The sequence below is a fragment of the Zonotrichia leucophrys genome, chromosome 1, assembly GCF_028769735.1.
Source record: "Zonotrichia leucophrys gambelii isolate GWCS_2022_RI chromosome 1, RI_Zleu_2.0, whole genome shotgun sequence".
Lineage (NCBI taxonomy): Eukaryota > Metazoa > Chordata > Aves > Passeriformes > Passerellidae > Zonotrichia > Zonotrichia leucophrys.
Window position 1 is genome coordinate 69969956 of NC_088169.1, and position 13310 is coordinate 69983265.

At 39.9% G+C, this 13310-nt stretch overlaps 1 protein-coding gene across 1 annotated transcript in view; it reads left to right on the forward strand.

Moving 5' to 3' along the window:
* The first annotated feature begins 324 nt into the window (after window positions 1-324).
* FLT3 (fms related receptor tyrosine kinase 3) overlaps window positions 325-13310 on the forward strand; it is a 30394-nt gene continuing 17408 nt past the window's right edge. Inside the window, exons 1-9 of the mRNA XM_064737408.1 lie at window positions 325-424; window positions 742-866; window positions 2357-2559; window positions 3338-3453; window positions 5697-5814; window positions 7204-7340; window positions 7936-8075; window positions 8157-8310; window positions 11781-11946. Coding sequence (XP_064593478.1) covers window positions 325-424; window positions 742-866; window positions 2357-2559; window positions 3338-3453; window positions 5697-5814; window positions 7204-7340; window positions 7936-8075; window positions 8157-8310; window positions 11781-11946 — 1259 coding nt within the window. The remainder of the gene's footprint in view (window positions 425-741; window positions 867-2356; window positions 2560-3337; window positions 3454-5696; window positions 5815-7203; window positions 7341-7935; window positions 8076-8156; window positions 8311-11780; window positions 11947-13310) is intronic.

The following is a 13310-nucleotide window of genomic DNA, read 5'->3' on the forward strand; positions in this document are numbered from 1 at the left end:
TGTCCTGTAGTTCTCCAGGTCTTTTTTTTTTTTTCCTCTTTGAAAAGGCAACTTATGTTTTCCCTTTTCTTATCAGTGGGAATTTCACAGGACTGACATAGCTTCTCAAATATGATGGATAGAGGCTTATCCACTTCCTTTGCTAGTTTCCTCAGGATTCTCAGACCCATCTCATGAGGTCCCCTGGACTTGTTCACTTTCATGCTCCCTAGATGTTTTCAAACCTGATCTCCTACAGCAGGTGGTTCTCATTGTCCAAGTCCTTGCCTTTGCCTTCTGTGGGAAGGAAGGTGCATGATCATCCTCCATCTCACAGTTGGCATGATGATCTTCCATCTCCGTGCTGCAGCGTTTGGTGCTGCAACGTTTGGTGCTTTCCAGCACAAGGATGCAAAAGGGAAGTGCAAGAGAGCATCTGTGTTTGGTAATGCTGTTTCTAAAGGAGCCTCTATAACACATAGTGGCTTTTGTCTTTAGACTTTCTCTGAAGAACTATGGGACATACTTGTAAAGTGTGATGTGCCTGTGCTTTTGAAAGGTTCTCCAAACAGAGCTTCCACTCAGCTTCAATACACAAATGCAGAGTTAGTATATTCATACAGTTTTTCTGCATATTCAGTTTGGCTTTTTTTTTTTTAAAGATGTAATCTTTCTACAGTTTTGTTGTATTTTAACTAAAACTACTGTCCCATAGCAGAGATCTAGACTTTATTGCATGTGTTTTCTATTTCTGTTTTGTAGTTTTTGTTATGACAGCAGTTGCTTTCACTTCTACAATGACTCAAAATACATCTGAGATCACGTGTGGGTTTATCAGCCAGAAGGATGAAGGTTCAGAAGCACCAGAGACATCAGTAGCTCCTAAGGTGATATAATAGAGAACAAGTTGCTTATAAAATGTTCCTGTCCACTCCAGGATACCTTCCCAGCAACTTACTACACCCTAAACTTTTAGAATCCGAGGACATCACAGACAAAATCCAGAGTTATGCCAAATATGGCTCCAGCAGGTTAGAGGGATGCATATCTGAAAATTCAGACTCTGAAACTGTGTATAGTTAAGTACCAGTTTTCTCTAAAACCAGCTTTTTTATTAACAGCTTGCTGTTATCTTATATCAGCATGCCTGAATATTGCTAGATATTGTTGGCAATGTATCAGTGTTAAAATATATATAAAAATATGTGCCCTGAAGAGGAGACTGCCAAGGCCATAGGGGGTGTGTGCCACAGCTGCTGGGACTGACAGAAAGTTGTAACACCCTCTATTCCCACCACCAAAGCCCATAAATCCCTGTCAGATCCAAACTTTGACTTCAACACCAAAGCTGGACAATGAATTAAATACCATTTTATTTTCTTCTAACCCCCAATGGTAGAAAACCAGGTGGAGGTGATGTGTAACTAAATTATAAATCAGCTGAGACCTGTGGTTAAAATATTTCCTAAGGATTCTTGTTTCAAGGAAGTCTTATGAAATCTTTTTCATTCCTGAATAAATGAATCAGTAATTCAAATAACAAATGAAGGTATAGCAGCCAAAGCTGTGTTGTCCTTGTATCTGACGAGGCAGAATTTGGCTGTTATTTCTGGGTACTTCTCAGGTCAGGAGAAAGGAGAGAGGCATGAGAAGAACCAACCAACCAACCAAAATGGGGATGCAATGAACTCTGTCCTTTTATAGACTTGCGCTGGATAAAATTCACCCAACAAAGCAATGGAGACATTTAGGGCTCCTCTTCAGACAGAGCTACTTCCTTGCCACCTTTTGCTGCAGCCAGTCTTAGAGACTCACTAATCCGTTGGTGGCTTTCAGAATGACTGTGGAAGATTCTGTTTCTGTTTGCAATTCTCCTTTAGCTGTACACAGGGGTGAGGAAATGAAAAACATGACAGCATCCAGCCCAAATGTTCCTTACCCGCTAAAGCCCCCAAGGAGCTGAGGAGCAGCCTGGCCAGATGATGCAGTGACAAGCAGTGAGATGCTAAAATAAACCCAATATCCTGACCCTGCCTTCGCATCCAAGTTCCAAACAGAAAGGTTTTATTATAGTTCTGTGTCTCCCTGTGGTTCTAAACAAAAGAAAATAAAATCAAGTGTAAAGAATAATTTGTATCACTAACAGAAATTTATCATGGTTCTGGCTAAGATTGTTCTGTGGTGTTTGTCTAGAGAACAGAATTGACTAATTCAACAGGAGCCCTATAGAGTTTCCTCATGCAGTAGAATTCCACATATTTATTAATAGGTTGGGTGGTAGAAATAGAACCCTTTAAAAATATCTGAGTGCAAAAAAAAAAAGCAAATAAAGCTAACTGCTAATAAATACCTAACAGTCTGTCCTCCCACATTGCAGGTTCCTAATATTTTGGAAGATCTTGGGTGTTACTTGAATTCTCAAGGAACAGAGAACATCTACCAAACAATAAAAAATGTGGAAGTCAATGTATTAGAAGATATTGAATTAAGAATAACAATGAGCATTTCAAATATCATTTCATGCTTTTGGTTCTTTAAAGAGAGCAAAGCCTGTAAACTTTCTTTTGACTCAGAGAATAGGTAAGTCAAGGGATGTACTGGATCAAAGATCCTTTAAGAGATCTTTTCTTTTAGAATGCAAATCGAATGTTTTCTGTGGCTGTGACTGTGTTTGATTTCATGTATGCATTATCTTTTTCAATCTCTTAATCCTTAACTGTTGTCACCCAGCAGCACATTACTGATTGTCATTTAGATCAATGTACACATATGAATCTTAAAACTAAGAACATTTTAAAATAAGCTTGCTCTTTTAATTTGTATGGCATCCTGCATGGGAGTCTCCAGGCACTCTCTGACATTGATGGATTTGAGCTTTGCCATGATCTTGAGGAAAAATTATGATTTTATAGCCAAAGAAACAGAGGCATGAAAATTATGTGGCTTTTAGGATCACAGTGCAGATCAAGAACAACAGCACCAGCATTCTGACTCTCATAGCCAAACCTGGACTGGAATCTGAGGCTCCGTAATTCCCTCCTCATGGAAACTTGTAGAATGAGACTGTGGGTAAAGCGTTTGGCTGTGGAGCTCCTGAACTGCCTCCAGCTCAGGAAGGCCATCCTTCCCATTGCTTCTCAGCATTAAGGATGTGGTACTGTGACTGTAAATTCCTATGCGCTGCTTGTGTAGGAAGACACATGAAGAAAGTATTTCAGGTTGAAGGGCACTGTGTAAATAATGAATACCAGTGTCTTTGAAGGGTTTTTGCAAGTGCTAAAGAGCTAACATTTAATTGTGTGTGTTGCATATTACCTTCTTCATATTAGCATGACAAATACAACTTTCTGTTTTATAGATATATTGCATCTTTGGCTTTTTCCCAAATAAAAGAAGGAGAAGCTGGGACATACACCCTCTTGGTCACAAGTAAAACTGGCAATTACACAGTGGTTGTGCCTGTTCTCATCAGAAGTAAGTATGTCTACATGAAAGGGGTCACTCCATCGATAGGTTCAAGGGCAGAGGCTCAAGTTCAGTCAAAGCAGTGAAGCTTTCATGTGCTGCACTTCAAGCATCTTCCTAGATTAGCATAGCACTTGGAGCTGTCTTCGGAGGCTGAAGTCAGAACCACAAACTATGTGAGTCAGCTTTCTCTAGTCAATAAACCATGCAAATGAACAAATAAAGATGTAAATGTGCAGAAGCTTTCTTCTCCCCTGTGAAAAATCCCCTCTGTGTCAAAAGGGACAAACTGATGGTGGCTTTTTTGCTTTTTTTTTTTTTTTTTTTTGGTGCTTTCCATGCTCATGGGTTAGATTTGTTTGCTTTCGTTTTAACCTGTTTATCGTTGGTGTTGCTAACTTGGTTGTAATGTGGACCAGATCAAGATTTCCCTTTTATGTTCTGGTCACACTTTGACCCGCTGCCACTTTTCCAGTTGTTCCTGCTGCTAGGGCTCTCACTTCTCGCACTGCTTTTCCTTTTACAGTTCTGTGGGTGGCAAGAGGTCCACTGAGGAAAGGGGAAAGAAAGAGTCCCTCTTCTCAGTGCCAGCTTTGACTTCTTCATTGTCTTTTAAATCAAAACTTAAAGCTTATCAGTTCTGCAGCTGCTCAAGACAAGTGTGCCCAAGAAGCTGAGGTTTTAGCTGCTGTTAAATGCTCATGACAGAGCACCTGTGAGGTGAAACTTTTTGAAAGGCTCCCAGTGAGACTGGATTTGATTAAGTTTTCTCAAGGCTCACACAAGAGACTTCTCTGATGCAAAGGCAACAGCTGCAACCAAGTGCAAGCTTCTGTTTCTAACTAGGGGTGTCCAAAAACATCTCAAAAAAACCCATAAAGACACATAGTGACATGATTTTTTTACAGAATAGAAAGATTATATTATTTTGTCTGGAATGAGATACATTTAAAGATAAAATGTAAAACTGCAAAAAGATTTCAAAGGCAAAACCTCAATCCAAACAGCTAAAAGACTAGCAAACCCTTCCAGGTTTAACAAGCGCTATTACTTGCCTTGGTATTCATAAACTCTGACTAATCAACATTTGGTTTTCCCTCTTTAGTTGTTTTTAAAGTATTTCTTCTGTTTAACTTTTTTTCTCTCTCTGGTGCCAGAAAAGTCAACTCTAATCTCTCCTTGTTTAATTTGAAGCATTACTGCGTGCCTCAGTTATAATTTTAACAGCTTCATTGAGGGGATAAAGTATTAAACTTTTCATTAAGAATTGCCATCTCTATACCAATTAGGCTTTAGAGGTAAAAAGTGCTATTACATGTGCAAGCAAGAATAGTTCGAAACAATGTCGATAAAGGTCTTTCTATATCAATTGCTTGGATTGCTTTCTCTTTGGTTCTGTGAATTTAATGTCATGATTACCTCTCTGATAAAACCCTTCAGGCTAGATGTGAATCCTTCAACTTGGATGTGAATTTCTGTAGGTTAAAAAAAACCTCTTAGACATAAATGAGGAAAGAAATGGCAAAGCCATGATTATTACTTTCACCTTAGCACGTCACCTTGCCCACAGTGAAAGTATGACTGAGGAAAATGCCACTTTTACATGTGGCAGCTGCAATTTCATTGAAAGATTACTTAAAACTGGACTCAGTGCTTTTCATTTTGAGTCAAACCTTTAGCAGTTTTAATACATTAAATTTTTTGTTCCTAGTCCGGGTCTGTGCCTGAGAGGTTCAGGACACTGGGAATTATCTAGGAATCATTTCCCTCTGGGTTACAGATGCAGAGTAGAGAAGTTTGCTGGTTATCAGAAGTCATTATCACCCCTTCTGTCTCCATCATGTATCTGATCTGACTGAGCAAACCCCATTTTGTGCACAGATTTTGTAGTCTCAACAGGTACTCCACCAAAAGACGGGCTTAGGATGTGATTTCAAAATCACAGTTGCTCCTGCCCAGTGAAAGGAATAGCAACCACAGCAAATTAACACCTTTCAGTATCAGCCTCAGGATTATCCCCTGGCATATAGAGGCAGGCCTTTGGTGCAGGGAAGCTGTGCATTTAGCAATCAAAGCTGAAAATCTCATGAGACCAACCCACAGTGCACCTAAGGCTAAACCATTTTCTGTTCCCTCAGTGTTGAAACTCCTGAAACAAATCACAGCTGTGAAACTTTATGTACTACAAAATAAGCAAAACAGTGTTTCAAAATTATTTCATCTTTCTTAAACATTTGCATGATTTTTATCAGAAAAACCAGCCAAACCCTATTTCAGGAAAAGGGAAAAATCAGATTCTATCGAGTGCATATCTGAGAGCTACCCCCAGCCCTCTGTGGAATGGATATTCTGCAAAACACCTGAAAAGAGGTATGTGTATGTTTATATGCATGTTGAATCCCTAGACTGAAAGTTTGCCATCTTCTGAAGAAAAAGTGGCAGGGTGAGAAGAAATAACCTCATGATGTGCCGGGGGAGGTTTTGATTGTATATTGGGAAAAATTTCTTCACTGATAGGGTTACTAAGCACTGGAACAGGCTGCCAGAGGAAGCAATTGAATCACCATCCCTGGAAGTGTTCAGAAAACTTGTAATGTGGCACTTGGAGACCTGGTTTAGTGGTGAAGATGGCACAGTTAGTTTGATGGTTTGACTCGATCTCAGAGGTCCTCTCCAATCTTAATGATTCCATGATTCTAGACTGCTTAGTGTGCCTACTCAGCTATCAGGGAAATAACTGAAGAAGAGCCTTTGATTCAGAATTTTTGGAGATGGGCTCTGCTAGTTGGCACACTCACAGGCTGGTTGAAAACCTATGTCCACATGATCCACTTCTGAAGTGCAGCAACACACTTTTCCTAGAAATTTTTACTGTCGTGCTCTTTTGGAAACTGCCAGCTCTTGGTTTAGAAATTTTATTCTGGATTCATATTTTGATGAAGAGCAAATCAAAGGCATCTTGTTTCCCCCTAGTTTTTCACATTGTTTTAAAATTTGAATCTTACAATCATAGAACACTTTAGATTGAAAAGGACCATAAAAGCTCATCTTTGGAGTCTGAGTGCACTGCAATACGCAGGTACATTTTCAACAAGATGATTTGACAGTTTCAAATCACCTCCCTGGGCCTTAGCAGAGCTTCTAGGAGGGTCTGTTCTGTGACCTTCCCAGGCCAGAGGTGAGGCTGACAGGTTGACAGTTCCCATGGTCTTCCTTTCTGCCCTTTTTTTAAATGATGCAATGTTTCCCTTTTTCCCGTCACTGGGGGCTTCACCAGGAGTATCAGAGCTGAGAAGACAAGAGGTTGTGATTTTGTGAGCTAAATCATTTTTCCCATTCTATTAATATATAAAGTTTATCCTATTTACAGGGGCAATAATGCTTTTCTCCACAGCATGGCAGTTCAGGGTATAGATCTCCTAATGCCACTGGATTTGCAGCACCTCCCACCACCAGGAAATCAGAGATGTGGTGTGAAAGCTCAGCCTTTATGATTTTACTCTTGTCTGGATTTTAATCACATAATTACCTGTCTAAGAGCCAGTTTGAGCATATTCAGGTCATTTCAGCTCACATTTCTGCCCAGACTGTGACATTTTTACTTTCTTATCTTCACCTTTGCTAGTTCCTTTTTATTCAATATGTGAGATCCAGTTTTCCCACTATTGTTTGCATATTCTCATGGCTTAGAGATTTATCAGATTTATTTTCTTGCGGTTAACCAAATGAGTCAATGAATAATTATGCTTGTAATTGCAGTTGCCCTTATAAAAGGCATGAAGAAACTGGAGAAATAGATGGCATCCAGATGGTGCAACATGAATTATTTCAAACTTACATATGGTGCTGTGCAGTCAATGTCCTGGGCAGAGAATGCACCAGCCTCTTTACAATAGGTAACTTCCCTCTAAGGTTTGCTTGCATGTGAGCTCAATCCTGCTGCTGAAGTTAGTTGCACTACCCATCTGAGTATGATTTCTGGTCTAAGCTATTTGTTTGTAATCACTGGAATAAAGCTAACAGTGAATATCATTGCTCTGTCACATGTTTTAAACCTAATTTCAATAGCTCTTTGTGGTCTCTGTAAAAAACCTCCTGCCTTTCTATATTTGCTATACTTGTATTGACTTTTTGTTCAGGCTTTTAGGACTGTGTGCATGGAAAAGCTCACCAAAGTGTTCTCAAACATATATATTTATATATAATTATTAATTAATATAGCACTCAGATTTGCTTGTCTGTTTTTTAAATAAACCCAACCCAAGCTAAGCTCTATGCTGCATTGTGCCCTAGAGGTGTCTTGTGAATCATGACGAAATTTGTTTTGAGACATCTAAATCCATGAAGGTTACTAATTTCATTATTATGGTAATTATCATTACTATGTAAAAATTAATATCTATACAGAATTAGCAGAAAAAATGTTGATCTAACTGAGCATTTTCCAGGCAAAATGATGGTTGTTTCACTGTCTGTGTTTTGGTTTTGTAGATTTAAATGAAAGACAGGCAGCACCTTTACCTGAACTACTACTTAAGGTTGGGGAGCCATTGCTGATCAGATGCAGAGCTGTTCACCATAATTATAAATTCAGAATACAACTATCTTTGGAAAACAGAGAAGTTGAGCAGGTAAAAAGACAGGGCATACATTAACATAGGTTGTACCAGGCACTATCAACTAATTAAATGTGAATCTCTGTTGAAAACCAGGGTTGCTGCTTTGAAGGATTAGAATATCAAGGAGACTTGTCAGCAATTCGGGTCCAGCATGTGTTTATTTCAGCAGCAGAAAGAAATGACAGTGGACATTACACCTGCTCTTCTACTGCTCATCCAAACCAAACTGCTTTGGTCACAGTTCTAGGTAATTCCAATCCCTGGTCTTAACTTTGTCTCTCAGCTGTTTTGCTTTGTTTTCCATGTGTCTGTTCTTTACTTGCAGATATGCACTGTATGTTTGTAGTTCCCTTGCTGAGGAAAAAGTCTGTTTGCACTTCCAAGCAATCCAGGCGAGCCAAGAGATTAATTTGAACTGAGTCATTCTGGTACCTGAATACAATTAACCTTTTCTTTATATTGCTTTTCAAATAATTCCCTTTAAAAGACAGTGCTTTTAGAGGTGAAATGAAATGGCACTGTTTAGGCATGCAGTCTGTATGACTGTTCCAATGGGATCTTCTGGAATCACAGGCTGGGATTCATCTCACATGTTGGTGACTCTCAGCCAGTGCACCACAGAGCCATAAATTAAAAAAGCAAATCTCATTCTACTTAAGCAACATGCTGATTTAAAAGCCAGCAGTGTCGAATTTAGCTGAAAGCAGCCTCAGCTGCAAACTTTGTTTCTCAGATGGAAAAAATATACAAATAGGCCTAGGTCTGGAAACAAGGCATGAAAAGGAAAGCTGTAGGTAGGACCACGCTGCTGGAGTAGGCAAAGGGTGTAATTCAATGACTGGTGTGCCTGGAGATGGAGCCTCTAGCCCTGAAAGCAAGGCTCTCTGAAGCAGTCACTGTATGTTTGACCCCAGATGTAGCTGCTCTCAGGCTTTACAATACCTAAGCCAGGTATGGCAGGAAGTGAGAATACTTACTCCAGTCTCTTCAGAAATTAGTTTCCCAGTACAATATCCTCTTTTCAGCTTCTGCCTACCACTGAGCAGGAAGTTCTCTCATCATTTACAATAACTTAGTACAATACCTGTGCTTTTTTCTACGCACATCTCCTTGGTAAACAGGAACATAGGGGTGAGGGTGTACTGTAGAGGTAGGGCAAGATCCTCTTTTTCATCAGTGGCTGTGCATAGGTCAGAAAGAGTGGCTTCTGGGATCTGTGAACTATCAGGTGTGAGCATGAGTGACACTCAGAGGGAATTATTTGAGTTGCTGTCCCTGGAAGGCTCTCTTTCTGAGCAGGGTATTTTTTTCACCACAATGCACCAGCCTATATTGATTGTCTGTGCCCTCCTTAATACCCCTTTATCCCAACAAAACTTCTGAGGGTTCATTGTCTTTGCTGGTGAGAAAATCTATTTGTTTACTTACATGGTGGATTAAAGTGGGTGATGTTGTCATACCAAGCTAACAGCTGTGCTTCTCTCTCCAAGGTTCTACAGGAATATCCTGTGCTTCTGATCCATCCCAGCATTTAGCCTAATGTGTTAATGACAATCACTGTGGGTGTGAATTTATGCTAACAATGCAGATTCCATTCCAGCAGTGATACAGATACAGATTTCACTCAGTTGCCCATGTCTTAGGGTAGCAGTTTCTGAAACAATCAGCATCCCACCTTTAAACCATCACTGTGCATGATTCAACACCTGTAGCTTCACTGGGAATCCTCATGGTATAACTTATCCAAGAGAAAACTGATTTGGTTGGCACACCCTCCATTGCCTGGGGAGCCTGGCTATCATAGCTGTATGGATGGGTGTTCTTCCAATCTCTAATGATGCATTGCAGCCAGACTGCTTTCATTTGTTCTTTGGTAATTGATACCTCACCAGTTTATCCCAATTTGTGTGACCATCAGGTCGGGCAGGGTGGTTAGGCCACTTCAAAGCACAGCAGAGATCATGCCAACAACTGCAACTGCGAGGCTCTTTGGTACTGCAGGTCTTATGTTCAGTTTCCACCACTGCTAAACAAAGAATTTTTAGCACTACACAAGCTCACTTAAGGAATATGTAAGTTATTTTGCAGCACATTATATTAAAAGCAAAAAACACAGAAATATGAGGAATACACAGACTTGTTCAGCCTCAAGGGTTTCATCTCAACTCTTTGTCATTGCTAAGTGTAAATAGTCAAAAATACACTTAAGCCTGCCAAAAATCATAAACCAAGCAATAACATGCCATTTTATTTCTCCTCCAATAAAGAAACTACTTTCTTTTCAGTTGTTTTCCAGAGAAATGGCATACACTGCTCCAAGGTCCTTATATGCTCTCTGGACAAAGTCTTTATTCTTGGCTGGTTGTGCTGTTAACAGTAAACTCAGAGATTATATGCTGCCTGGAAGGATGAGGACCAAAAGATGAAGGCTCCATGTATAAAATCAATAAGCCTTTAACATCAAAAAATAAGAGAGTACTCATGAAAGCAATAGTTTCTTGTTTTGAAATACTGAAATGTTTGTGGTTTTTATGGTAGTTTCCAAGTAGTAAGTAGGCTAAGACCGATAAAACACCAAGCAGAATATAGGGTTACAATCAGAAGAAAACACTCAAAAGGGAAAAACAGGTCCAGCAATATTTTTATAGTGTAGTTTTTCACCATGTAGCTGATTAAACACCACCCCAAATTTTCCAGAGGTTGTACAGTCCTTGGGGATACCCAAACCAAGCAGGACATGGCTCTGAGCAATGCCATCCAGCTGGATCTGCTCTGGGCAGGAGTCTGACTACACATCTCTTCCAATATGGTATATGGTTCTGTGATCTTCACAGAGTTGATCCTGGCACCACTGGTGTCTTTAGGACAGCCTCCCCCCATGTCTGCTGTTCAGTCTCTTTGGGCAGGATTCATTCCAAGCCATGACACATCTAGCCCCAGCTATAACTTTGGTTCCTTCTTCAGTCAGTGCCAAGAAACAGTATTTCCAGAAGTGGCTCAGCACATCTTTGTCATTTTCTGCTTTAGGATGGGATTCATCTGAATATGCCTTTTTCATTCCACTGAGTTTATCAGGCGTTCAAACAAGTAGCTTAGGTGGATCACAGAGCTTTTGACACCTCCACTAGGTGAAACAGATCCCACCTTAGCAGAGCAAATACCAGCAGCACATAGTTCATGGACCTCTTCAAAACATTTTTCCATGTTGATCTTGCATTAAATATATTTCATTTAAATGGAGAAATAAAGGAACAGCTACAAGACTCATTTGCAAAATCTTCAGCTTATTTCAGGGTAGGAGAAGGAACTACTGATTATGATGGTGGTGCCACCTGGTTTTGTTCCTGTAGAAAGAAAGCCAGGAACTGGAGTTCTTTACACCTGGAATACACACCCAAACGTAACTAAATAATTACATTATTGGACATGTGACTTTGTAGGTTAGACTGAAGAGACATGTCAGACCATTTTGAAATTTCTCTGGTCTGACCAAATATGCAACTTCATCAGGCTCAACTCATTTGTCTGCAGCTGAACACTGTGACAATATTCCAGTACTATTTTGAAGCATTATCTTATTTTGATTAACAGGATACCTTTTGTGATGTAACATGTTTTTTGCTTATGATAACCAAAATTTAAAACAGAGAGATGTTGAAATGTCTTCAATAAAGTCCAACCTTTCTAATACAATTTTTCTTCCATTTTTTTCTCCAGAAAAGGGATTTATAAATATAACTGACTCTAAAGAAGATTTTGAAATTGGTGAGGAAGAGTTTTGCTTTGAAGTTAACTTTACAGCATATCCTCCAGTTAGATGCATGTGGCTGTATTCCAATAAAACATTTCCATGTATACAAAGTTACAGTGTGGATGGACACAGGTATTTGAATATTTTGTAATAATTTAATATAATAATGTTCCTTCTTTACATCTCATTTGGACCATTTACTGTCGATGTTTTTTGCTCCGTGGCTTTAAAATATGAATGGCCTACATGGTGAGACTGTTAACAAAAGGCACTCAAACATAATTTTGGCTTTGAACAACAGTTCACACAGATAACTTGTAGAATCACTTTATTCTCTATTTATAATAAACCCTTTGCTAAATTATGCATCCAGCAACCCTTAAGCTTATATGCATTTTACCATTCCCCTTCTCTCTAACATAAATTCTGAATTACAGATCTGTCGCAGTTTTCATTCTGGATCACAAGTTCTGCATGTTCCCATTTTGTCATCCTGTTGTTGATGATGTTCCCAGTGTCTTTCAAGCAGCGCAGACCAAGTGCAGGGTGCTGCAGTTCCCAGGGCCCTGCTGGCCCGTGCCTGTGTCACAGAAACATGCCGTTCTGCTCGTTAGCCAGGTCATGGATTCTTCCGCTGCTGCAGCAAAACATGTTTTCAATAAACCTGTTAGTTATCTACCTTTTCTGTTATTTCCTACAATGGACTTCTGGCAGGAATCCTGTTTAAGGCTAATGTTTTCTCCATTCCCTAGGCTCTCTAATTTCTTGATAACATTATCTAATTTCCTTCAGGGTTTCTTTCAGAGTAGTCCCACGGCTTTGCAGGTAACAGCTTTTACTCACCTCAATGAAAGTAAAGCCAAGCTGCCCTTTTCAAGTTTTTACATTAAAAGTGAGCAGGCTGTAGGCAGGAGCTAATGCAGCAGCTCTGATTCCTTCTCATATTCTTAAAATCTCTGTCATCTTATACATAAAGCTGTGTCAAAGCCTTGATTACACTTTTTTATGATTTCCTTCCATAGCATTTTGGTACCTTTGATTTTATTCACTAGCTTGTCAAGTTATCTTTGCAACAGACTGGCCTTTTCATCTGCATCAGATTGTGTATTGGAGTCAGACCTCAGTGAAGTTCAGAGACAGCTCAGTTCAGGTTAGCAAATTGTCATCTCCTGGCAATGGCCACAGGAACTCTGTCCCTGCTGATAAAGTGAGGGCTGTCAGCAAACTTTGATAGCACTGGGTGGGTGTTGGTGACTAATCTGCAATGCCTGACGTGGGCTTGGCAGAACTGTGCCTTGTGACAAGACTGATTTTGGAAATGAGGTCTCAGGGGACAGCCAGGAGCGTTTGCTCATCCTTGTCCAATAGGTACCTCCCTCCAGCTGATAACAGGGAGCTGATTTGCTTTGCAGCTGATACACACCCCTCCTCACCGCTTGTACCAGCAGGACTCAGTTTTGCTTGGATGATTGACAGTGGGTGTAAATTCAATGCAG